This window comes from Chrysoperla carnea, chromosome 2 (assembly GCF_905475395.1).
Source record: "Chrysoperla carnea chromosome 2, inChrCarn1.1, whole genome shotgun sequence".
Taxonomy (NCBI): domain Eukaryota; kingdom Metazoa; phylum Arthropoda; class Insecta; order Neuroptera; family Chrysopidae; genus Chrysoperla; species Chrysoperla carnea.
Window position 1 is genome coordinate 36,946,541 of NC_058338.1, and position 26,261 is coordinate 36,972,801.

The 26,261-nt window shown below is 28.4% G+C and overlaps 1 protein-coding gene across 2 annotated transcripts; it reads left to right on the top strand.

Moving 5' to 3' along the window:
* Positions 1-378: 378 nt before the first annotated feature.
* Positions 379-18,380, top strand: LOC123293869 (cryptochrome-1-like). 2 transcript variants are annotated; one of them, XM_044874829.1, is made up of 10 exons: positions 379-403; positions 583-838; positions 7,703-7,954; positions 10,152-10,336; positions 10,539-10,936; positions 11,294-11,434; positions 11,508-11,659; positions 12,682-12,899; positions 13,587-14,146; positions 14,504-18,380. In XM_044874829.1, the coding sequence occupies exons 2-10, from the start codon at positions 624-626 to the stop codon at positions 14,654-14,656; spliced, it is 2,274 nt and encodes a 757-aa protein (XP_044730764.1). In that variant the 5' UTR covers positions 379-403; positions 583-623; the 3' UTR covers positions 14,657-18,380. The 2 variants fall into 2 exon arrangements, with proteins under 2 accessions (XP_044730764.1, XP_044730763.1); XM_044874828.1 differs by lacking the exon at positions 379-403 and having other exon boundaries at positions 429-838.
* The last annotated feature ends 7,881 nt before the right edge of the window (positions 18,381-26,261 follow it).

Below are 26,261 nucleotides of genomic sequence, written 5' to 3' on the forward strand. Positions count from 1 at the left end.
GATCTAAGGTACATTATTCATGAGGTACAAGTTTTTACCCTACAATAATAATAATTGTATTGTACAAATGTATTTGAGACCCACTCTGCCCACATCACTTAAGTCCCACATCTCAATCAACGTGACTGTTTATACCATGTGATTAATATAACCAATCGTAATCAAGACTACATACAAGTCACGTTGTGTTTGTCGTGTTTTACTCACAGAGAATATCATAGAATGTTTAGTTGAAACAATTTTACAAGTTTACATACACTTCGTTGTTTAATACTTCCATACAATTTTTAAAAAATAATGTGATAACTTCATAATTTAAATACATTTAAATTTTTATAAAACATCGTGTTTTTTGTTTGTGATTTTGTTTATAAATCGAAATGTAATCAAAATATTGTCTTAGGTATTTTTCTAATAAAAATATTTTGTATACCATAAAACAAATAGTTATATTTTTTAAATAAAGTGTATTATATTGTGTACACATCTTATATTACTTTTAAATAAAAAGTTCTCTTAATTAATATTTTTATTGTATGAACAGTCTATTTATGACAAAAATTAATATTAAAAATTCGGCAGCATTTTGTAGTGTTGAATATTATGAGGGTACTTGGAGAGCTATGAGCAGTGGCGTTGGCAGTGCAGGCGATATACGCAAAACTGGTGGACCTCCTCCGCCTGATAAGCATATGGTACATTGGTTTCGTAAAGGTTTACGTTTACATGATAATCCATCGTTACGGGAAGGGCTTGTTGGGGCAACTACATTCCGTTGTGTATTTATATTAGATCCGTGGTTTGCTGGATCATCTAATGTTGGTATCAATAAATGGCGGTATGTTTAATTGTATTCTTTTATATCAATCAATGAGTTTGATCTAATAAATAAATAAAATTTGATTGTTTTGACTTTGTTGCGGAATTTTTAAGTTTATGAATAGGCACATTTACGATTCGTACGACTGAGATCGATCACTACTTAACTACGCAGTTTACAAAAGACACATATTGGAGTGGTTTTAGATCTTTTTTGGAAGATAAATTTACAATCTTACTTATTGGTTTTCACAAACTGGTAGAAATTGCAAGTTTACGGTGACATAGCTTTTAAATAACAAAAGTATATGAAATCAAAAAAGATATTCACAAACTATTGCATAAGTCGCCATTTGGATTACGTCATGGCTGGAAAACCGGGTCATAACTACACATAAAAGTGTAAAATACTCCCTTGTGTAACTTAAATATTTGATGAAGGCCAATTCTCTAAAAGACGAGAGAATTCGGTTCTGCATCCAACTAAATCTTAAGGACCACTCCACCGTTACTAATCTATATTGTGTCTTAATCTTTGGTTTCTACTTTGGCAAGAATATAAACTGTAATTTGTATATTCGCCGGTGCACGGCCTCTTCATCATCGCTCTCCTAAAAATATTGCCGAGAAAAAAAATCAACTGAATATTTATTTTATTTTTTCGACAACTTCACTGATAAGCAACTATCTATCTCTCTTATTTAAATTTAATTATTATTATGCAATTTTAATGACATAATGATGTTAGAATATTGCAATTTGGCGTCTTTAAATACTTTATAACTGAATTCCGTCCTTGATGTAGATAATTACTACTTGCTTATCCACGCTTAATTTACCTATCGAATGCCAATTTATATGTTATTAGGCCTTACCTTACACGATCAATATTATTAAAGCGATATTTTGACGCAATGTATGGTAAAAGTCGATTACTTCTAGTATAATCGAAGTGTGTTGCGTCCGCTTAAAAAAAATATTATCCATTGCTTGATTTGAAATTGATGTAATAATATTGATCGTGAAAGGTATGCTTTTAAGCAGGTTCTATTTGTATTCGACTTTTCCCATACATATTGCTTCACTAATATTAATCGTGTAAGATAGACCCACATTTTCTTCAATATTTTTTCCTCAATATTATTGCTTCAAAGCATAATTCAAACGATCAATATATTGATAAATATCGATATTGGCAGGCCATAGTATACTTTGTACTATATTTCAATAGGGGATCGGACTAAATTTTTTTTATCACTTCAGATGAAGAATTCTCACTTCACGAATAGAAAAGTGAAGTTGGCTTTTGAAAATCTTTACTAGTATGCAAGATATGAACGTTAAAAATTCCTAATTAAGCAAAGAAGAAGATACCCTAGAGATTGAATATAAAACTTTGTTTTGTTAAAAGGAGATGGGGGCAACCTTTGAATACAATCTTTGATTGCTTATAACTGCTTCGTTTGTTAATCAATTTTAATTTCACTTTCAAATTTTGTCATGGTATCAAGCCTAGTTTTACATTGTTATGGGTAATATGGCCAATTCGATATCAGGATTATCCCCTATTACAGGTTTAAAAGGTTAAGCCCGGGCGGTCGAGTTTTTGAAAATTTTGCCGGACCACCTCGTGGTCAGGGTCGAAAAACCAAAAAATTAGCATTATGATTGCTGAATCGCCACCACGATGGATTTGACCTTAGCAACTAGAGTAGTGAGAATTGATTTCGTCCATGATCTTAGTGTTTCTTGGACTTTTCAGCTTATTTTTTTGGTATCACGATAAGAAATCAGTTGTAAAACTTTTATATTCATTCTATTTAAGTCACGTTCGTGCAAAATTTTCATGTTTCCTCGTTTTGTTCAAGTCATGCCTAGGTAAAATTTTTATGTGTGTACCTTGTGATTAAGTGTTGATATAGACACTTAAGGATTAATGCTAAAACAAACTGACTTATAGGTCAAACCTATATGTGAAAAGGAGGGCTAGAGGGACGCAAATAAAAAATTTATGTCTAAAAATTGGGTGGATAACTATTAGTTTTTTAAGAAGAAGGCTAAAAGTAAATATACCTTTTCAGTTTTAAGTAATCACTGTTTCTCATAGAATGTAAAATATTGTACTTGTTTGACATTGATGAGTTATGAATAGGTAAATGGTAAATTGCGTGTGTTTACCGTGTGCGTAATTGATTGTTGGCTCATCTATTAGTCACAATTTAAATTAATTACTCACGGTTTCGGTTAATTATTTTAAAAAATGTTACCCATCCCCCTGTATGACTATGCTAATTTTCAAATCGATATTCCTATAAATGATGAAAGTATTAGGGTGTCTTCATCTTAAATGCGACACACTGTATGAACTTTTATGCTTATTTTGAATTAGAGGATAAGAGTACCTAAAATACTTCCGTGCAATTCTGAAATATCCTGTATTAGTATTTTACGATTTGAACTCATATTTTGAAAACGTGGTTGTACAATGCCAATTTTTGAAAACACAACCTGTAGACTTACAAACATATTTTATGAAACCCTATAGTAAAAAATATTTTCAATAACACTACAACAACAAACAGTAACATAATAATATATTTTATTTGTTATATCATATTTTATTTATTTACTTTACAATTAATTAAGTAATATTTAATATTTCCTTGTACAATAATTTGCATTGTACTTTTAAACTACAGAAACAAACTTTAATCCTGTATGGGTAGCAGTGGCGGATTTAAAAAAATATTGTGAGCAGCAAAATATTGTGAAAATATACCAGTAAAGTCATATATTTCTTATTATTAAATGTAATGGATAGCCGTATGATTTTAACCTCGGCATCCAGGGCCAGTCAATGAATCTTTATAAACTGTGCGACTGCATTGTTTAAAGGTCACTTAAAGAAATTAAAAACAAAAATTTTTGCGATCTTACTCAGGACGTGGGAGCTATCCCTCCTCGGGAGTGGAAAAATTTATGGTGAAACTTTCTTTTTAGTCGAGTAAAGGAATACATAAAATAGCCATTCTTAGAGAGTCCTCAATAATACCTGCGATTTTGATGATTTCAAAATGATTTTTTTTGTATATTATTTAAAATCAGAAACATTTCAGAGAGGGAACAAATCTGGAGGGGCGATAGGCAATGTCGCGACTGATATATCGACGCCCAGCCTAAATCGCTAATAATAGAAGTTAGAAATTTTGAGAGAATATTGATTTTATACTGTAGGTGTCATTTAAGAAAGGATTTTTCGAAATTCATTCCCTAAAATGGTGAAATAGGGGATGAAAATTTATATGAAAATATATACAAACCGTTATTTTTGAGTTCACTACTTAACCGATTTTAAAAATTCTTTCACCTATAGAATGCTACATTTGAAGGATGTGCTTTTTTTTGGTGGCAACTTCGTTCAACTGGAATTATAACCATTAATTTTCATTTCGAAAAAGATTTTCGAATATGTAATTTCTTTTCAACAATTTTGCAAAAGATGTTAATTGAAATAACGAATAAATTAAAATTACTTATTATTTATTTATGTTTCCAAGTTTTAAATTGCAAAAATTGTATCAAATGCTTACATAGCAGTAAGAAAAATTTATAATCAAATTTATTCAAATATGAGAAACAGTGTTTAATCAATATAATTAAAACTGTGCTAATAAAATTTTTTATGATTATTACAAAATAGCGATTATGAGAAAATCGTCACAATTCATCTGATGGAAAATGATATTAATTTGTACAAATTTGTAAAAATCACTCAGCCAATACAACTTTCATTTATTTAAGTTCTCATAGAAGTACAATTGCCATTTTGTATGCTGGAAAGCTGTATAATCAAAAAATTCAAAATTGCGTTAGCTAAAAGTTTTGTTTTAAACTGAAAAAAGCATATAATTGAATTAATAAAAAGCATCGCTTGTTCTAATGATAAGACACTGTTATACAATGCATATATGTCATATGCAAGGTATACGAAGTTTAGTTTCATGTTTGTTACGCTAAAAATATTGATGCTACGCACAAAATTTTGGTCTAGGTGTTCATAAAATCACCTAATTAGTCCATTTTCGGTTGTCCGTCTGTTCGCCTGTTTACTCGATAACTCAAAAACAAAAAAGATAAGAAGCTGAAATTTTTACAGCGTACTCAGGACGTAAAAAGTGAGGTCGAGTTCGTAAATGAGCAACATAAGTCAATTAGGTCTTGAGACCGTATGACCCAATTTGTAAACCGTTAACATAGAGATAGAACAAAAGTTTAAATGTAAAAAATTTTTTCCTTATCAAAAAGTAAACAACTTTTGTTTGCTACATTTTTTCGATAACATCACCGTTTACCCGTGAGGGCGCAAATTAACAATTAACTCAGTCAGTTGTTTGTTTTTACTTGTTAAATTTATATTTTGTTACCATTAATAAATTTATAATATTCAGTGATTTAAATTTGCATCATTTATTTTTGTTGTATATCTATTGAGATCATCTCAATTTGGTGCAATAAAGTATATTTTAAATTTAAAGTTTGAATTGTACACGATTTTCAAAAAGTATCAGAACCCCCTTTAATCGAAGAGGGAAGTGATTCTACCCTTGAATTTAACCTTGATGTTAAAGGTCATTTAGAAATAAACTCATATTCAAAACTCGGGTCTGTCTGCAAAGATTAGCTCGATTAGATCATGGGAAACGGGTTACAAAATTTTTTCGGCAGGCAAGCACGCAGACACCACTAATTAAAAGAAAGGGAGTAAAAACATTATTATGCTATAATAAATTGTATGACTCATGTTAGATAAGAGACAAAAAATTTTTATATAGAAGTCCAATGCTGCGTTAAATCGGTGCTGTGCACCATGGAGTGCGAGTGAAAATCACATATAATGAGAATGAGAGTACAATTATGTGAGTGCGAGTGAAATAGAAAGCTATCGAAAGTAATGGATTTCTAATGACTTCTATAATTATTTATCTCTTTTCTGCCCACGTGTGATTGATGCAACTAAAATTTGTGAATGTATACCTACGTCATTTATTTATCAGTATAGTAATATGTAGAGAAAGATGGGGAAAATGGGAAAAAAAAAATTTGTTTGCCTCACTACCACTTATGCTTCATTTCAGTGTGCCCCATGACCCAAAAAAGGCTTGGAAATTTTAAGCATTTGAATATCGGGATTTTATTATGTTAAATATTACGAAAAATATTTACTAATAATTAAACATACGAACGCTCAACAGAAAAATGTCGGTGTGATTTAATAATTCCGTGAAATTCGTTTCCCAATTTTTTGGAACAAAAATTAATGAGTGTGCCCCGTGTTTCTCTATGCCCTATATTCCCCTACTTGCATGCATATAATTATTATACACAAATGAATAATTTGGCGCGTGTAGCTAATATCCAGTTAAATTTTGTAATTGTTTTTATTGCAATATCACAAATGCATAAAATACTATTAAAATAATTTTATTTCTCTACATTGACAGATACGTCATCAAAAATGTTGTTTATTATAGAGTTTTCTATGAAAATTTGCATTGTAACATAAAGAATATTGCATTTTTAGTAATAGTAATAGTAGTTTTGGTGGGTAGGGTTTTAGTTTTTCTTTCATAAACACAAAGTGAGAAAGAAAATACACACGGAACATTTTGCCGATGTAAATATTCGATGTCTTTCATTGAAAAAATATGTCTGTAATTTTACCTTTAAAAACTTTATTACATTTTTGTCCCCTTTTTTGACTTACCTTCTTATTAAGAAAGGCTTATGAGCTCAAGCCCATAATGCCCAGCACCAAAATCCGACTGCAGTAATTTAAAAAAATTTGTGTTTACTCTCTTCAAATTCAAAACTCTCCTTTTCTACACTACATCTTGCTGCAAGTCAAATCGACATTAATAAATCTTTTCATTACAATTACAATTCATAATTATTTCGGGCAGACAGTAATAAGTTGATACAAAGATACAAGATATTTGTTATTCATTTTATCACTTTTTTTTTTGACATAAGTGTCCAAAACAAAAGGTAATCACTATTTAAAATGAAAAGGTCTATATAACCGCATTTTCAGTTAGAAATTTAAAGTTGAATGAATAATTTGTTGGGAATTATCATAAATAACACCAGCAGATAAATATATAAACTTTTTCATTTCGACTTAAGCAATATACTTACATAAAAGTTCGAAAGTAACAAGTATAAGTACGTTCAATAATCCGGCTCCTCCGCGCAAGTTTCACTAAAACAAACCTCAGTATTCTCATTCCCTTTTTATTTATTATGAACTTTTCTATACAATCTAATAATCCGAACATTTCAATAATCGGACACCCTCCGGTTTTTAACAGTACCGATTAGTGAGATTCTTTTGTATATACATATCCATGTAGGCTGGATAGGCCTAGGAAACAGCAAACCTAGAGAGTGATAACCGGTATATCAGAATTTTAGTCTTAAAATTTTATAAATTCTACATTATGTTTTATAAAAACATTTAGTCAACAATTCTATGGTAATTATAAGCCCATGAAGGGAGGGGGCAGTGCACCTGCTCCCCTTGATAGAACTACATATTTCTTCAATGACGATGCTCTGGTATTTGTTATCATGATAACACTGAAGATCAATTTTTATTTTATGTTAAAATAGATTTATTTCTAGAATTATTAATAAATTGAGTTTTTTCCCTAGAATATTGGGAGACGAATTCATTTAGTTTTACCAATATTAATCAAACCAACAAAATTTTTTTATTTTTATTGTAAAATTCTTATACTGCTTTTAAAAGGCAAGAGTTTACACAACCTAGAAGAGTGGTTCAAAGACTTAAAAATTAGACTTATTTTTAAATTTTCTTTTTCAGATTCTTATTACAATGTTTAGAAGATTTAGATCGTAGTCTAAGAAAATTAAATTCACGTCTATTCGTAATACGTGGACAACCTGCTGACGCATTACCAAAATTATTCAAAGAATGGGGTACAACAAGTTTAACATTTGAAGAGGATCCAGAACCATATGGCCGTGTACGGGATGAAAACATTACAGCATTATGTAACGAATTGGGCATATCGGTGGTACAACGCGTCTCACATACGCTTTATAAGTTACACCAGTCAGTATTAAATTTTTTTCTATTTTATTTTTCTAATTCATGCAAAAGGTTATTTAAAGATACTGTAAATTCCGCACACACAAAGCTTAAAGCTATTTATTGGGAATTTATTGATAGAAAATATGAAGAGCAATAGAGCTGAGTAAGCATTTTCATTAGAAGAAGGAATTTCTATTGGTATTTTACTTAAAAACTGGTCAAAACAAGTAGCTGCGCTAATCTCAAATTAAAATTATTTAATGGAGCAATATTTTTTTACCAACAGGTTGTATAACTTAGCTTATAGTTATTACTAACAATACATATCAACTGACAAGGATAATTGTTTAAATACCCTGTGTATAATAGTAATATTTATTGTTTTTACAAAAAAAAGTTACATATACATAGGGTAAAACAAATCAAATTAACTGGCGTCGCTATAATGAGTAGCATCTATTGTGACGATAATGACAAATTGGCACTGAATCTACGAAATGATTCTATACAAATTCGTACTAATATATAAATGCAAAAGTGTGTTTACATTTTTTATCTTTTCACGGCCAATCCGCTAAATCGATTTTGATGGGAATTTTAAAACAGTTGGCTTGAAATTCCGGAGACTTCGGGAGACAAACAAAAATTGTCTTTTTATTAAATCGGAAGTATGTTTGCTTATTTGTTGTGTTACGATCAAATCTCTGAATCGAAATCGGATATTTATTTTGGGTATATCGGGTATTTCGAAACTGGTATTTATTATGTACTGTAGAAAAATATCCTCTTATCCACTCGGGAAAAGTCGAATATAAAATACGTATAAAATTATACATCTTTTAAAATTATATGAAATGGGGAATTTAAAATTGTTTTCTGAGGAAACTTTTTTTACTTTTCATTTATTCACTTACAAAAATTTGCTTTAATTTTATGAAACTTTTGAGATTGGGTGTTATTTTTCCGGATTGTAAAAATTACGCGGAATATAACAATTCATTTTTAGCGACGCCCATAAACACTAATGTTACACTTACACATTGTCGCAATTATTGAATTTAATCGAGAAGATTTTCAGGTATGTAAATTAATTATTTATCTATTGTTTTTTTCACTATTCAACATCATAGACGCGCACTTTTCTCGATGGCTTTATTATTCTAATTTTAAGTTATCTTTTAAGCGTAATAAGTTAACGCGCTTTTACTGATTCTCTACTTCTAATTGCTAACAAACAATAGAAAAAATTCTTGCTTCCAAAAACTTTTTTCTTTTCGATCCTTGATTGTTCAAAAACAATATATGCAAATTTTAAAATTAAGCTAAAAGCACGAGAAGTTACATAGATGTTAGTACATGTCGCGTACTTAATAACGGTGTCTATTAAAGGGCAAACAAATTTTATATTTTAAATCGCAAACCCTTTATTACACATTTTTCTTATTCGGGGGATTCGACTCTTCTGTTACTTCTCGTCGGACGCATAGGAATGCTCTGCGCTGGTTGTTTGTTTCAATTAGCTATTGATGTCAGTCAACTTCATTCAACAAGTTAAGTTTTCAAAGTAGTTTTGTGTGTGTAATCTATGTTAAATTGAATTGAACCGTATTTAAATAAATTATTTTATTCGCACGGATAAATACAATCTTTTTCCCTGTCTATCCATTTATTGCTCTAAATTTATTTGCCTTTTTATCAAATTGTTTTTGCTTGTCGGTTTACCATTATCGTAAGTATTTATCGTTATATATAAAAACGTATACAAAGAAAGAATCTACCCCGCGTTTTAATAATTTCTAATGAAAATGGGTTCAGTTATATTAAAAAGTATTTAAGCAAACTAATCTAATGCAACTTTTACAGATTCCAAACCAGTTACAAATAATTTTAGATGTTTATTATTGCATTATGTGAAACAATCTCTTTGTTTGTAAAATGATCATACCAGGCTTTCATTTTCCTACCAAGTGGAATCGTGCACAGCTTTAACACCTAGAAATAAATAGGTGGTTTGCACTATTATAGAAAAACGTATATCCCAAAACAGTTTTGTTATTAGTTGTTACATCTGTGCACAGTTCTAATAAATTCTAGATTTATTGTTAATCTTTTCAAGCGATAGTTTTACATTGCTTTAAAATTATAATACTTTTCCTTACTTAAATTTAAATAATAAATGTATATTAATCGTCAGTTATGAATTTTTATTTATTTACAGAATTATTGAAAATAATGGAGGGCAAGCACCACTCACATATCATCAGTTTCAAGCTGTTATTGCTAATATGGATGCTCCATCAGCGGCTGAAGGTGGAATCACCCAGAAAAATATTGGTAATGCAACAACACCATTAACTGATGACCACGATGATAAATATGGTGTACCGACATTGGAAGAATTAGGTATTTCATTGTTTTAATAATTTATATCACTTATCGCATATGTATTCAAAGCCGAAAGTCTATAATCTTTAGCGGACTAGCGGAGGTGTCAAGTCTGGTGTCTTATTTAGCTTTAAAAAAACAGTTTAATAAAAATTTGCAAAGTAAATATATCTAGAATCTTGTTCAGATTTTAAATAATATTGTGTTTTTGGTTTTGCAGGTTTTGAAACTGAAGGTTTATTACCACCAGTATGGCAAGGTGGTGAGAGTGAAGCATTGGCTCGACTGGAACGGCATTTAGAAAGAAAAGCATGGGTTGCATCATTTGGCCGTCCAAAAATGACTCCACAATCATTATTGCCATCACAAACTGGATTATCACCATACCTTAGATTTGGTTGTTTATCTACACGACTCTTCTATTACCAATTAACTGATTTGTACAAAAAAATAAAAAAGGCATGTCCACCACTCTCATTACATGGTCAATTATTATGGAGGGAATTTTTTTACTGTGCTGCAACCAAAAATGCTAATTTTGACAAAATGATTGGTAATCCAATTTGTGTGCAAATACCATGGGATAAAAATGCTGAGGCGTTGGCAAAATGGGCTAATGTAAGTTAAAGATTGGTGTATTTTTAAATCCCAACAAGAAACAGTGTTGTTATAAGTTTGAAGCATCTCTCTGCCTGTAGTTCTCAAACAGCAAGGGGGTCATTTCAAGGCGATATTTTTATTTGAAAATTGATTTATAATTGATAAGATATTATCAATTGATAATAATCTCGATATTTATCAAACGATAATCGATTAATAATTCTACTATTTAAAATTAAAACTAATTGATCAAATAATTTTTATCAGAAATTATGAAATTATTATCAATAATAATAATATCACAATAAATTTTGCTGTTTTATGTTTGAGTTTTTTTTTTTTTTTTTTTTATATTAATGTTATTTTAATAAATAGGGTCAAACTGGTTTTCCATGGATTGATGCAATTATGACTCAATTAAGAGAGGAAGGTTGGATTCATCATTTAGCAAGACATGCAGTCGCTTGTTTTTTAACTCGTGGTGATTTATGGTTGTCTTGGGAAGAGGGAATGAAGGTATTTAGTCAAATAAATAATTATAATTGAATATTAGTTAACATTTAATTAACGCATATTTTGGTATTTATAGGTATTTGAAGAATTACTTTTGGACGCAGACTGGTCAGTAAATGCTGGTATGTGGATGTGGCTATCATGTTCATCATTTTTCCAGCAATTTTTCCATTGTTATTGTCCAGTTCGTTTTGGAAGAAAAGCTGATCCAAATGGTGATTACATTAGGTAAGCATAAGTTGCAAAGAAAATGAATAAAACAAGTGAAAACAAACAGTTGACTGAGTTAATTGTTGAAATACCCTGTATAGAAAGTGCCGAATGCCAGTGCTTGGATTATTTTTTAAAAGTTAGAATGTTTTAACTTTTTTCGAAAATATTTCACAAGATCACTACTTGCAAATTTTGCAAAGCTACTTGCAAATTTTCTTACTCCCTATCTTTTATAATTTTGGAGAAAATGGACACCAAAGTTTTGATCTAATTTGCGCCCTCACAGACAAACAGTAATGTTTAAAAAAAAAAAAATTCAAACAAAAGTTGTTTATTTTTTTATTAGGAACATTTTTCATATTTAGATTTTTGTTCTATCTCTAACGGTTTACAAGATTGGTCCTACGAACCCAAGACCCAATTGATCAATGTTGCTCATTTACGAACTCGACCTCATTTTTTACGTCCTGAGTACAAAGGCAATCGGAAATGGAATAATTAGCTGATTTTATGAGCACCTATACCAGAAATTTGTTCGTAACATCAATATTTTTGAGCGTTACAAACTTGATTCAAAACTTAGAAAACCTTGATATATATTTTATACAATATTCATTTGTATCTAATGGATTTCCCATAATTGAGTAGTAGATTAGCCAAATTTCCCTTTCCATAACCAATTTTTGTTGCTTTTAAAGGTTTGGGCTGTTTTACGTTTGCTCTTCTACCTGCTTCATCTTAGTTGCTTAATCAACTTTTTATTAAAAAAAACTTTCATTTTAAAATTTTTGCTTGATTTCTCATAATAGAAAACGGCAGTTTAATCAATTAAACGTTCCTTTAATTATAATTGACATACTGTCGCTGCCGGAATTTAAATCCAACGACATTGAATGCCTTAACTTTCTCGGTCACTTAGCTGATTACTTAACTTTTTATTTCATGAATGATTTATGCCATAATTTGCTTGAACTACATTCGACAATGTTACAATAAAAATGTTGAATTAACATAATTATTATATTTGCTATTTTCAGACGATATTTACCAGTACTTAAAAACTTTCCAACACGTTATATTCACGAGCCGTGGGTAGCACCTGAATCTGTACAACGTGCAGCCAAATGTATTATTGGTAAAAATTATCCGTTGCCAATGGTCAATCATGCAGTAGCTAGTCGAATTAATATACAACGAATGAAACAAGTCTATCAACAATTGGCCAGATATCGAAATGACGATGCTGAGAAAAAAAGTAAATATATTATATATTCATTTTATTGTTCAAATTTTTACAAAAATTTTTTTAAACACAGTTTGATATTTTATGTTCCGCTACTAAGAGTAGTAATTACTGTTAGCAGTTTCAAAAAAATAATTTAACCCTTTTCATGAAAAATATATTGGTCTCGACATTTTGTAAAAAATGTAAAAATCTTGATAAATTGATAATTAATATTCGAGGAGATAAAGCATCATCCAATTTATGAACCTTGACCGTCTGTAGTTTTGTAAATTTAAGCTTTTGAGACAAATGGGAACATTTTTTTACCAGTTTTACAATTTTGTCCAAAAAAAGTTACCACTAAAATTGGAGTGACACATAGTCCAAAAAGATTTGCCCAAAAACCAAATATAAAAGTAATTTATAAATTAAAATAATTTATTATATATTATAAAATATTTATCTTATATTCTGTTCTTAAAATACACGTCTCACCAATTTAAGAGCGAAGTTACATCTTTTTGTAAAATTAAGTTTAGGTGGTCATCTCTTACATACGGTCAACGTACCGAATATGTATGATTAAAAACCTCTTTAATTGTCCAGGATTTTTGACACGCTCAAAACTACTAATTTCAAAATTGTCATATTTAATATCATACAGTCGTCATTTTCACTTGTTTAAATGTCAATTTTAATTATTGTATTATTTTACAGATTTAATAAACGTAGCAAATCAACGACAAAATATGGTTGCAATGAGTCCATCACCAAACACCGTAATGTCAAGTATTAATAATTCATACAATCTGGCTGTTAGTCAAAAACAATCAAGCATACCAAACAATAAAACAGAATCAGCATATAATATTGCATCAGAACAATACAATACAGATTATAATCAACAGCAAAATCAACAAACTAGTCAACACCAACAATTTTATACAATTGTCCAAACAAATCACTCAATAAACACATTCACTGAATCGTTAAATAATCAACAAGAACAGTTTAAACAACAACATCACCATCAACAAGAACAACAACAACAAAGTAATCAGGAACAATATGAGAACACACGACAAACATATTGTGAACCAATGAAACAAAGTCCAATAAATACACAACATAATTACGATTATATGAGAGAAAATCGTAACAATTTTTGCAATGAACCAATAAAAAAAAGTAACTTACATAATTTCTGTGAACCAATGAAGCATTCGCCAATGGTACAAATCGAGCAGGAATCTTATAAACAAAATTATCAAGTCACGGTAAGTGCAATACAAATTTTATTTTAAAAAATCCCGGACAAATGGGTTTTTTTCCTTGTAGCTATGCCCAATCTGAATCGATTTTCTTAAAACATAGCTTAGAACACTCTCGATTAAATTACCTTTCAAATAAAATTAAAAAAAAAAAATCAAAATTGGTCCATCTGTTTAGGAGCTACGATGCCACAAACAGACACGTCAAACTTATAACACCCCTTTTTTGCGTCAGAGAGTAAATAGGTTAATTTTGGCGTTACACATAGATTAGATATGTGTAGATATCGAAATGTTTCATTTACTTATGCGTTTAGATCTGTACGAATTATTCCGACTAAAAATCTATTTTCATTTGTCTAGGTGCAGGATAATGATGGTAACACAAGTGTGGTTACCATTGTTCAGCAACAGCAGCAAGAACAACTAATTGGAAATTGTTCAAGAACAAACACAATCAACGATGATGATAGTTCGATGACGATTAATATTAAAAGAGAAGAACAAAGACAATAAATTGCTCGATAAACTAATATCTTCGTAATAATGTCATCAAAGTTAGATTTGTTTTTTACCTAATTGTATTTTGGTACGTTTAAAGTTTTTTTTGTACTTCAAAATCTTTGAAATTGTATTTAAAAACCATGAAGATGATCTCTGTGTAAAAAGTTCTAAATTTTAGATGAATATGAGGATAATTTAAAACGAAAAATAAAGTATTTAAAAAGACTACGTAATGCTTTGTTGGAAGCATGGAGCCAAATAGAATCTGCCACCAAAGAGCATAGGGTAGAGGAGAAGCAGCCCATATGAGCTAATGTAAAATCGTAGTATACGAGTTTCAGCGCCTCTACCGAGTAAGGCTTTTAAACTTAATAGATAATAGTCGCCCCCGCAAAGTAGTTAAACTTAATAGTCATACCCGCAAAGGCCTACAAACTTAATAGTTGATCGCCACAGACTCCAGATGTCACTTAAAATTATATTCCTGCTTCTTCTCTACCCTATACTCTTTGTCTGCCACCTGAAATGTAGAGCTTTTTGTGTTGACTCTCTTTTAGCGCAACGTAATTGTATATTGTTAAAGTGAGTATGTTTTGTTATTTAATCTTTTTGAACATATTATAACTTCAAAAAACGTAAGATAAGTGCAAAAAGACACAATTTATGGATGTTTAGTTTACAGTTGACTTTTAACGCGTTAAATATGTGCATAGGAAAATAGTGTATCTAGCTAGCAGTCCTGGAAATCTAGAAAATCTGAAAACATAAGAGAATTCATTTTTTATTTAAGGTGTATTGCTTTAGAATTATCAGTTTTTCATCACATTTTAAAGAATGATATATTTTTATTTAATTCAAACACATTTGTCAAACAGCGAACTTCAGGAAACATCTCAGTTTTCTCTTTTCTTTCATAAAGTGGTAATGTTGATTTCCATCTACCGAAATGTATTTCCAAATATTAATGAAACCGATACCAATTTAGTTTTGCAACAACTTGGTCAATGTTTATTAATTGCGAGACCAAATATTTTTTCTATTGAACGCAGTTAATTTTACATAATAATTTTATTATTTTTCGCTTAAAAAGAGCCAACCTTTATGAAGCTTTAAAGAATGTTAGTAAATAAAAACCGCAATTGTTTTAGTTAGTTTAATAATGTTTACTCTGTAATTTCCTTCGTTCGAATTTAACCTAAGACTGCTACGGCTTAGCGGTAGAAGGCGATACACTCCGAACTAATATTTTCGAGATATCATTGTTGTGTGAGGAAATATGAGCTTTAAAAAGAAATGGAGTTTCGGCTTTATAGTTGGTGTGTACATAGTATGAATACTACGATGAGATAGAATCGAATGTAATAAACACGTATCAGTATATTTAAATCTTAGTGTACGTATTACCGTGTAATATTCCGTTCAGACTAATTAATTGATGCATGTTGATTTAATTCGAGAATATACTCTGCTGCAAAATAAAGGCACCAATCTACAAAAAAACTTGATTTCGATAGTGTGTGTAGGAAGATTAATTATAGCTAGTTATTTTGGCTAACTGACTATATTACAATTCTTACACACTACTTCTTTTGTACACTAATTTTATTTTTATAGATTTTTGGTGCGTTTATTTTGAAACAAAGTATACATCAAAAGACCAAGGAAAGATAAAATACAAATTTTTCAGTAATATTAAATGTAGGTCACATGTGTTAAGTTTTGAAAAAAGACTATTTTTATTTAATTGTTAATTTTATATTAAATAAATTGCCGAATAGACTGTCCCTGAGAGAAGTACGACCAATTAACAACTGGAAGTGCCAGCAGGGAATACAAATATATTTATAGGAATTCATAAACATTCTTTAGGGAAGTGATTCATTATTGTTTTGACCAGATGTTATTTCTTTGAATAACTGTATACGTATGTTTGGATTTTTATAGCACAAATTATAAAAAAAATGAAATAAATGTAAATAATGGTCGTGTAAGTTTTATTGAAATAAAAGGATCAGTTATGAATTCCAGTTCAAATGCTTATTATAGATTTAAAAACTGTTTGTACCTACTTTTATCATTAGCGCTTAGCAGCTAAACAATTTTTACGAATTTCAGGAAAATGGTACATTTAAAAAAAATTTTTCTTTATACATAAAACGATTGTTTAATTTGTATTTACCATTTAATCAAACCAGAACAAACTTTCATTGGCTGTAAATGATAAATCACATATCAAATTTTTGTTTTTCAGTTTAGTTCGAATACAAAATTGATTTCTCTCTAGCAAAAAATTTTTGGTAGAAAAAATTAGTGCTGTGATGAAGTGAATTATGAACAAGTTATTACTCTTTTCATATTGATTTTAATCGAGATAACTAATTTAATGTGAAACTGTGTAGTAGTCACCATCGAACGCCGCCTGGTAGTGAGTGGCTGACTATACAATACGTCGACAGTAAAATCTTAATAATAATCTTAACCGGAGAATAAAAAAACGTTTATTGTGAAATTGAGCATTTACTCAATTAAGTATGCTGACATTGCCTACCATATTAAGTATAATTACTACACGGTACGGCTACAGTGCGAGCTTATTGAGTTTAATAATCTCTTTTAAATTTGCTAATTCTTGACAAAAAATTGCATTTAAAAGAAAAAAAGAAGCTTTAAAATTTTATTTGCATCTGATTATTTTTGTACCTGTTGAAATTTGTCTATGGTAATATACAGGATGGATTAAAAATCGCCACCCATTGAAAAATTTGCGTAATCTTGTTTGTGATTGGAAATTATCTACTTTTTTCAGATACACACAATTAGATACTTTTATGTTGTGTAATGACTTTTGGCCCATTCTGTATTTTATGTAAAATAATAATAAAAATTTATTCTTAAAATTCCATATAAATTAATTAAATTTATGTATATGCAGTGTCATTCTTACATTTTTAGTGTACTCATCACATGTTATAGTAATAACAATTAAAATGAACTAATGCGTTTTTAATGGCACAAAGTGTACACAAATTATACTTTTGTTCAAGTTGATCTATTATCGAATCTGTAACTCCTACTCAAGGATTTAGAACCACACTATTCAATTCTTTCCAAAACAATTCAGTCTGTTTCACTGTCATTCAGTCTGTATATAGATCCGTTTCTTCTCCTTAATCCCATGGATTGCAATCAGAGGTAGCTTTTTAGTGACATTTTCATGGCTTATCCAATTTCATTTATGTTTGCCCAACTTTACAGCTGATCTAATTCTTATGCAAAATCTTCTAAAATTGCCGGAGTTAAAGAAAAAATAGAAAAAATGAATAGTTTCTTCAAAAATTTAAAAGGACAGACATTATAATTTTCTATATTCATTTGCAGGGTAGTTTTGAACTGATTCATGCGTTCAATCATTCTTTGAAGCGTTTAGTATCGCGGCTACCGTTAGCATAGAAAAATACTCTTAAGACATTATTCAATCTTAAAAATTTCGTATATTTTACTTTTTTCTTTTTTAATTAGAAAACTAACAGATCATCTTGAATACATACAAGAACCTACCTACTACTGATTGTAGGTATAAATAATTTCAATCTTCGTCATAATTTATCATGTTTTTGCACTCACACATTCAGTGACAGTGCTATTTCATTGATAAAAATAAAGCATAATAAATTAGAAACATTTATTATTATTTTTATTTTGAGAAGAATAATTATCTCAAAACATTAAGTTTAAGGACCACTTGTATATAGTTGTATTATTTATTATATAGAAAGAGTATTTAATTTTTTTAAATATTTGTTGTCACTTTAAATATATATGTAGAGAAATTTTTATTTTATTTTTCAATTTTTTTTAGTATAAAAATAAAAATTATAAATAGATTTAATAAAATGTTAAATCGAATGTTAAAATATATCATATTAAAAAAAATCACATTACAAATATTTATTATTTCTTTCATTATTCCAACCACATTACCGAATCCTTCTTGCTCTTCGATTATTGTTGATGGAAGGTTCAAATCCATAAACCTTTATTTAGCCTTTATAAAACCAACTCATTGAATAAAGTTAAATCTTTACGTTTCTACATTCTATGCAGACCAACTTCCTTGCACACCAAAGTCCGTGGATAATTTTTGCTCATAAAAGTAAAAAAAGCAAGTACGATGAGTGACCAACATTTCTGATCTTTAGATACAACTTCTCTATTATGAATTCCAGTATATTCTTTCTTTCAAAAAAATGTTTGAATCCCAGCTTAAAAACGCCAATTTTTGAGACATAATACTTCTCGATTTAGCAAACGTTCGCCATACAACACTCCTCTTGTCAGGGTACGATATGATGTTTATAATACATGATGTTATCTTTGGTGTTCCATATATATGTCAATTGTCTATTTTGTTTAATATATTTATAAATAATACAGGTAAAAAACTAAAATTTGGATATTTACTCTACAAAAATGATATGAAGTTCTAAAAAATGAAAAAATAGGATAAAAAACGAAAACGTCCCATAATTGATACACGTTTAAAAGAAAAAAATTTCAGATTCGGCAATTGGCGTAGCCGTTCTATTATGCTTTCGTATATTGAAAATCACTCCCAAATTTTTGTTAAATTTTGCACCATTTTTTGAAAAAAAAACTTTCAAGAAAAAGTTTCAGTATAAGAAAACGCACTAATAAAGATCTTAACGCGAAGAGATTATTACTTACAAAGAACTTAAAAATTTCTATTTGTACAAAAAAAAAAAAACTTGCCCCAAAACGATAAGGAAAAATGTGAACAAAACAAAAATGGATTTTATTTAAATTTTTAATTATATATATAAAATATTAATTATATACGGCTATAAAATATATTTTAACATATTTTTATTGTCTTAATAAACTCTATAAATGACAAATATATTCATTCAACGATTAATAATTAATTAAATACACTCAAAATTATATAAAAAAATTATTATTTCTTTGACCAAATAACAATATTTTTTTAAACAGTTTTTTTTATCATTATTTTATATAATAATATATTGTTTCAAAGAAATATAAAAATCACATACATTATTTTTTTAAACCTGTTTAAATTTTGCAAAAAAATCCTTAATCTACTTATTTTGCAAAATATCACATACATTCGTTCTTTCGCTCGCTCTCTAAAATTGCATCAAATAATTTTAACTTTCAGAATCGTACGAATATTCATTTTTATTAAATTTGAATTTTATAATATTAATTAATCTAAAATTTAAAAAAATATTTACAATTTTTATATCCTAATCCGTAAATTCAAATTAAGTTGAATGACGTCAAACTACAAAACATTTTATATAATATAGTGACGTCATTTATTCATTTTGCCGTTACTTAATTTGAATTATATAATAGTATAAAAGAAAAAAAAAAAGAGATTTTATTATAATTTCTTTTAAAATCTAAAATATTTTTTTATTTAAAACAACTATATTTTCCAAAAATTTCTACTTTTTTCAGGTTACAATTAGTAACTACAAATTAGAAATATAATAAAGTATCATGTAACAGGGACAAAGTGTTCAAAATTCTTAGTGTTTTTAAGTCAAAATGATTATCTTAAGTTAAACTCATCAACAAATATCAACACATTTATTTAAATTAAAAAATACGACAAGAAAAGAAAATACGACAAATTTTTCGAGTTTGAAGCAGAAAATTACTAGGGAAGTAGAAAATTATTATTTTTTGTTTATGACACTTAAATAGATTGTGTGTTACTAAATTATGTCTAATTTTTTACTTTATTCCTGGAGCGAAATTAACTACCTACTGTTTAAGCTCGAGAAAGTCTACGAGGTAGAATATTAATAGTTTTTCCAGGAAGCGATAGTGTCATTGTTCTTCCTACTTAATAGTCTTTAGTAGTCTCTATATTATTGATTGATCTCGCGTAAATTAAACTAAATTTTCGCTATATCCAGCGCTCGGTAGATCGAGTAGGCCCGAACCTAGAGCAGCAGATTTACGGAGTGGCAAAATTTTATATTTTAGAATTATTTAATAATGGAGAATGCAGAAAAGGGGACGATCCTTGTGCATGATGACTCATGGTGCAACTTGTTACAAAACCAATCATATACACAATGGAAGAGGTGAAAAATTATTAAATCCGGCGCTGAATATATCTTCATGATACGATGAATACTTGAATACCTATAAGATATCCAAATATCAAATCAATAGAGTAAAGGGTATAATCGTAGTGCTTGAAGTTCAATAGTAACTTTAACCATTCTGATCTGGAAAACCGCTTTTCTTTATAAATTTTTTTTTCCATCAATGAATATTTAAGAGGATTATTAAAAAAATTTTGAAATCTCACGCGAATCAAAGAATGTTTAAAATTTGTATAGTACAGCCTTAAGGATGTATGAGCATGGTAGTGGGGGCACAAATCTTTTCTATTTCATTGCTAATATGTTTACTTTCTATTAAAAAGTTTTTTTTAAATTTGTTTTCATTCATTCCAAATGAAAATTATCAAAAACTTCCAAAATATGTCGTTTTTTGAGATTCCTCCATAAGAGCCAATGTATTTTATATCCATTTTTAATGACTTTTTTCTTAAAAATTTGCACGGATACCGAAGCTGAAATTTTAACCACATATTCTTTGAGTAAAAGACTACCTACAAACAAATTTTGAGCCTTTAAATCAAACATTGTTGTCATGCTCATACATCCTTAATATGCCACTTTTTGTATAGAAAATACGATACAATTGTGTGCCGTAAAATTGGAAAGAATATGCCCATAAGATATTTTAGTATAAAGTATAGTATTGTAGATGTCTCATTTTAATCTTGCCAACTAAATATTTCTTCAACGAAGCCTTTTTGAGAAAAATGACTTGAGTAAAGGTTATTCAGCTATTTGACCCCTTCAGTCACGTGTCGATGACCTTAAATTTAACGTTAACGTAAAAGCCAAATTTATAAAGTTTAAGAAACAAATATTTGAAACAAAAATTGTTTATTATTTTATGGAAATTAACTTTCTAATTAAAAAATTGTATTTTATTTTATTCAAACACGAACATGATTTGATTTCTAAATAATCTTGAAAATCAAGATGTAATTTAAGGCTACTGAAAGATGCTCTGCCCCTTCTCCTACAAGCAGAACTACTCTTACTAAAATTATTTTTTTAAAGACGATTTCTAGCGTACTTAACAAAAATCAAGTAAATATTCAAAAATTGTCTTACCATATTTGGTTAAAAAATATAGATAAATCGTTAAAATTACTTTTACTTTGTCACCATTATTGAAACTACAAAAATTTTTATATATTTTATAAAAAAAAAAACCTTAACAAAAAGGACAGATACAATCAGACAAATTAATTAATAATTAACGTATACCTTTCATTGCATAAATACAACTAATTTAATTAAACTAGTATGTAATATTAATTTATATCAAATGTTGCGATGGAAAGAAGCTGCATTTTTCGGCATGATACTAATATCTTATGTACATAGTTATTATTATTGCTTTGAATTTTATAGTTTTTTTGTATACTACAACAATATTTTAGTATGAAAGTGCTATGGGTGTGTATTTTTGAAGATATTGAACATTTTTAGAAAAAATAGTTTTGTGCATTTAACTGTATTATAATATATACAAGTTATTTTATTTAAAGTGAACAAAGTAATTTCTCTCCTTAAGGTTACATTTTTGAAATAAATGTTTTGTACAAAAGTTGATTCATTTGAACGGGGAAACATATTACTCGTATCAGCTCAGTTTTTTCCTTAATGAAGAGATTAAAGGAGAAACGAAGATCAACTTCATTTTTATAAATGAAAATCAATATTTTTTATTACAGATTACAGAAATGTTAATAATTTTATCCTTAATAAATTTTTCAAAAACTTTATAAAATAATTAATAATAATCAAAATTTACAAAACCCCTGACAAGGGGTTTTTTTTTCTTGTAGCTCTCTCCAAACTGAATCAATTTTGAAGATCATCACCCTTTTTTTAGTTGATTCGGATATGGAACCTAAAATTAGCACTTGAAACATAGCTAAGAACACTTCCCATTAAATTTTCTTTTAAACAAAAACAAAAGCCAAAATTGGTTTATCCGTTTAGGAGCTATGATGGCACGGATATATACATATAGCGTTCAAACTTTTTTTGCTAAGGAAAATGAATCTGCTATAAAAAATATAGGTTTTCATTAAATTAAATAAATTTGACATTCCATTATGAACGCCTTCACTAAAGAGAAAACTGATATATGTAATATACTTCCCCCTTCAAATGAATCAATTTTTATTCGAAGCATTTTTTTAAAATGTAAGCTTGAGACTAAAATGCCTATAAATCAAATGAGCACCCTATATATAAAACAAAATTTTTTTTTTTATTCGCATTATATTCATTGTGGCAGAAAATGATCGAACTGCATACCAAAGTCCAAAATTTATTAAATCGATTGAGATGTATCAATTTGAATATATTTCATTATGATTTATACTCTGTATGTATTTATATCGCCCTTAAAATGCTTGAACTGTGGCATAAAGTTTGATTTTCGGTGGACCACTTGAGAACAAAATGATGAAAGTATTCAGTTTGGTTTTATTTAGTATCAAATAAAATATGTTTGCATCACAATTATGATTTAGGTTTGTTTATTCATATTTAAGACAAACCTTTTCAATTACAGTTTATTTTTGTTTTGGACAGACAGCAATAATGTTAAAACAATAAAAGATAATAATTATTCATGAGATCAGTTTTTTTGAAATTCAGTTTGAAACAAAAATAAACTGTGAAAAGGGATACTTGCCCACATTGCGCCATGAAAATTCATTTTATTGCTTAATTTAAAGTAAAACGGTCACGGACGGTAAGTGTTAAATATGTTTGATTACATATTAATCTTGCTCAATTACATGCAACAATAATCAAAATGTTAGGTTTAAAGTACATTATGTCAAAAATTTTGGGATTATAGTATAATTTCTTGACTTATCAAAACCATATTTCCAATTTTTTTTCAAGATACCACCACGTGACTGTACAACTTTAAATACAGCACAAAAAGCATACTTGCATATTCATTATTTTGTTACAAAAGTAATTTTTTTTAATGAAAATTTTTTGTAATATTCTATCGTCTTGATTATTGTTATTGGGTTACATACATTTCCAATTTTCTGAAAATTGATTTTTTTAATAAACTATTAGAGCAGTTTTTTTTAAATTCCGTTGAATTACACCTCCGATGATACACCTCCAAAAACCTTTTTATGGAAACCTTCGATAAAATATTCACCAGAGACTATGATTATAATATTTATATAATAATAATATGTATTTCTATTAATCTTTTAAATGTATGTCACTTTTTACGAAAATAATTAAGCGATTTCAAACTTTGGATGTATTCTTCGTTTTCAATTTTTTTTTTAAACTGATATAAATCATTTTCCAAATGTATTCTGATTTTTATAAAAATAATTATAAAAATGAAAAAATTTCCTGGCAGTGAACTCTCAATGAAATGATTTTTTTATAAAGAATAAGAATACCAATTATATATACAAAGGTTACGTTTTTGGAACAAATATAATGTTGTAAAATCTGTTAAGTAGATAATACAGTAAAATTTCTGATAAAGGATTCCCCAAAAATTTATTTTAGTCAAATTGGAGAATTTTATATTCAATAAAAATGTAAATTGCAGTTTTGGTTGCTAGTTTAAAAAATTAAAAAACACGCTAGCTAAACTAAAAAGTAGAAAATCAATGACCCCCCCCCCCGCTTTCTTACGATAAAATGATTTTTTTCTGAATCATTCTAGTTTTTTTGAACTTATAGAAATTATTTACTACTTTTTAAGTCAGCTAGTTATAAAAGTGTGTTTTTTTTAAACCCTTAACTGCCATCTATCACGTCGTCAATATTCTTTTGTCAACCTTTTTTGGGAAACCTTTTACTTGTACATGTTTTCCCATTATTTCTAATATAATAATGTACGCTATACAATGGACGATGCATAATTAAAATCAAAATCAATGAATAAAAATAGTCGTAACGAAAAAACTGAATCAGATGTAATATGTATATATTTGTGAATAACCAAAACAAGCCAAGACATTGAAAATTTTTTGTTTTCTGTGAAATCCTTTAAAATAAACATGAGATAAGATTTTAAAATCAAACATCCAAATATCACAAATGTAAAAATATTATCTTAATTGTTTGATTATTGTAATCTTATTAAATTTGTATCACAATATTTATTGATTGTTTGTCGAATTCTTTGAGTTGTATAGTCAAAGCAGGGACAGGCGGAAGATGAAAATAATTTCTAATACAGGTTTCTATCATTAGGAATATAAAATACTGTTTACTTTTTGAATAAATAAGTTTGTTGGTTAAAATTTCCATTTACCGCCTCCTGGTCAAAGGATGCAACATGCATTTTGTGAATGGAATTTATAACTGAAAAATTCAAATTGCATATATATGATTGACGTTAATGTTTTTGAGCGATTGAATTTTTTTGTGTACTATATAAATAGAAAATCGGAGTAAATTTCAAAAACTATGACACATTTTTTAACCTATTTTCAATTAAAATTGTAAAACTAATTCCTTAAAAATTAAATTCCGTGAACTTGCATTCATTCTTTATAAACTAAAATGAAACATAATACTGTGTACTTAAAAACTAAAACATTTAGCATATATCACTCACGCTAAGAGGGAGAAAAAGTTATGTTTGGTGCATTAGAATAAGGTGTTGATGCTAAAAGCTACAATAATTGAGTTGTTGAACATTTTTTATAAGAAAAACGAAAACGTCGTAATAAATTTTAATTATGTATGTATATATTTATACATAGAATTTTCTATTTTAACATTACTACATTCCGAAAATAGCACACTGCGCCTAAGTAACGTTTGTAATCTGTGAATTCTTTTGTACATTTTATTCATTTTAATTAATAATACAGAGCTTTTAAAAAAAAGTTTTGTTGGCGAAGTTAAATATTATTTATGATAAAGAATTGAAATAAAATACAAACAAAAATATTATTTTTTATTCAACAACCCAATTTTACTAATATTTCTACTAAATAATATCGCTATAATATATAACTGTATTACTATTAATAATTAACAGCTTGAATAATATTATTGAAAATTTCAACGAAGGTCAGGAAATGGGCATAATTGAACAAAAAAATAAGCAAATTAAAGTAAATTTTAAGTAGTTATAGCCTGGTAAGACATACCACACACTATCAGAAATGACTGCTGGAAAGCACTCATTGTCACACACTGTCAGAAACTGTATACGATTTTAACAAAATCCATGAAATAGCCGAATACGGTTCGCGGTTTGAACACTCAAAATAAATAAAGATCTTAACTGAGAATGCCATTGTTTATGCGGTTCAGAGCTGAACTATTACTGGTAAGAGATACGAGACAAATTTTTATTAAATTATTAAACTTTTAAAATAACAAACAACGTTTTTTCGAAACATACGTTTCTGTTTTAGTATTCGAAAGAGCAGACTATATTCCGCTATTCCATT

What these genes read in the sequence shown, in the direction of transcription:
- LOC123293869 (XM_044874828.1), top strand. Translation starts at nt 537, where the DNA reads ATGAACAGTCTATTTATGACAAAAATTAATATTAAAAATTCGGCAGCA. An exon ending in ACGCTTTATAAGTTACACCA is followed by an intron (nt 7,955 to 10,151) that starts GTCAGTATTAAA and finishes ATTTATTTACAG; the next exon opens with AATTATTGAAAATAATGGAG. An exon ending in CCAAATGGTGATTACATTAG is followed by an intron (nt 11,660 to 12,681) that starts GTAAGCATAAGT and finishes TGCTATTTTCAG; the next exon opens with ACGATATTTACCAGTACTTA.